Here is a 995-nt window from a genome sequence, read left to right on the forward strand (position 1 = left end):
TGGGTATGAAGATAGATTTTACAGGCAGAGTGGGGAAAGAGACTGCTCAGAAGCAGGCACTACACTGAGAAGTGTGCTTTGGAGCGCCCGAGGTGGAGCAAAGTGGGCTTGGCTAGCCTTGTACATATGCTTTGCTTGCCCGCGCAGCTGTGTTTTTGCTTCGGGACTGCTTAGGAGCGGGGTTTTGCTCTCTGCGTGTAGGCGAGCGGYGCGGATTGATGCGGCAACGCGCAGCTCTGACCTCGGTGGTGTCTCCGGTTGCTTTGGCAGGAGGGACCCTGCTGATCCGGGACCATGGAGGACTGCCTGCACACCTCCTCCGAAAACCTGTCGAAGCTGGTGAGCTGGGCCCACAGCCACGGCACCATCTGCAGCCTCATCCCCAACCTGAAGCACCTGCTCTCCGAGGGCGCCCATGGCAACCTGACGGCCATGTGGGGCTGCAGCGCCGGCCATGCCTACCACTGGCCCCTGGCGGCCACCTGCCGGGCTGGCTCCCAGGAGCGCGTCTGCTTCCAGGACAGCCGCAGCTTCAACTCAGACAGCCCCAGCATCATCGGCGTGCCCTCGGAGGTGCAGGCCAGCCCCCTGGAGCGCTACCCGGGGCGGCCGGGCAAGGCCAAGCTGGACTGCGCCCGCACCCACGACTCCTGCGACTTCTCCTACTGCAGCGAGCCCTCGGAGCTGGGCGAGGCCGTGGAGGAGTACGAGGACGAGGCCACCCTCTTCGACATGGTCTGCGAGTCCTCCGTCACCGACGAGGACAGCGACTTCGAGCCGCACCCGCACCGGGCCCCCAGCGCCTCCCGCAAGCGGCCCGCCGCCGGCCTCTGCCCCGCTGCCGCCCCGGCCCCGGCCGCCGACGAGGGCGGCGCCGAGGTCATCGTCAAGAAGATCAAGCAGGAGCTGCCCGAGGACTACTACATCGTGGCCAACGCCGAGCTGACGGGCGGCGTGGACGGGCCAGCCCTCTCGCTGACGCAGATGCCCAAGCC

General features: G+C 66.8%; 1 protein-coding gene across 1 annotated transcript in view; it reads left to right on the top strand.

The window, feature by feature from the left end:
- The first annotated feature begins 294 nt into the window (after nucleotides 1-294).
- The window catches only part of LOC112964009, a 26,058-nt gene continuing 25,357 nt past the window's right edge, over nucleotides 295-995 (top strand). Inside the window, exon 1 of the mRNA XM_026061576.1 lies at nucleotides 295-992. Coding sequence (XP_025917361.1) covers nucleotides 295-992 — 698 coding nt within the window. The remainder of the gene's footprint in view (nucleotides 993-995) is intronic.

This window comes from Apteryx rowi, unplaced genomic scaffold, assembly GCF_003343035.1.
Source record: "Apteryx rowi isolate R43461 unplaced genomic scaffold, aptRow1 scaffold_182, whole genome shotgun sequence".
Classification (NCBI taxonomy): Eukaryota; Metazoa; Chordata; class Aves; order Apterygiformes; family Apterygidae; genus Apteryx; species Apteryx rowi.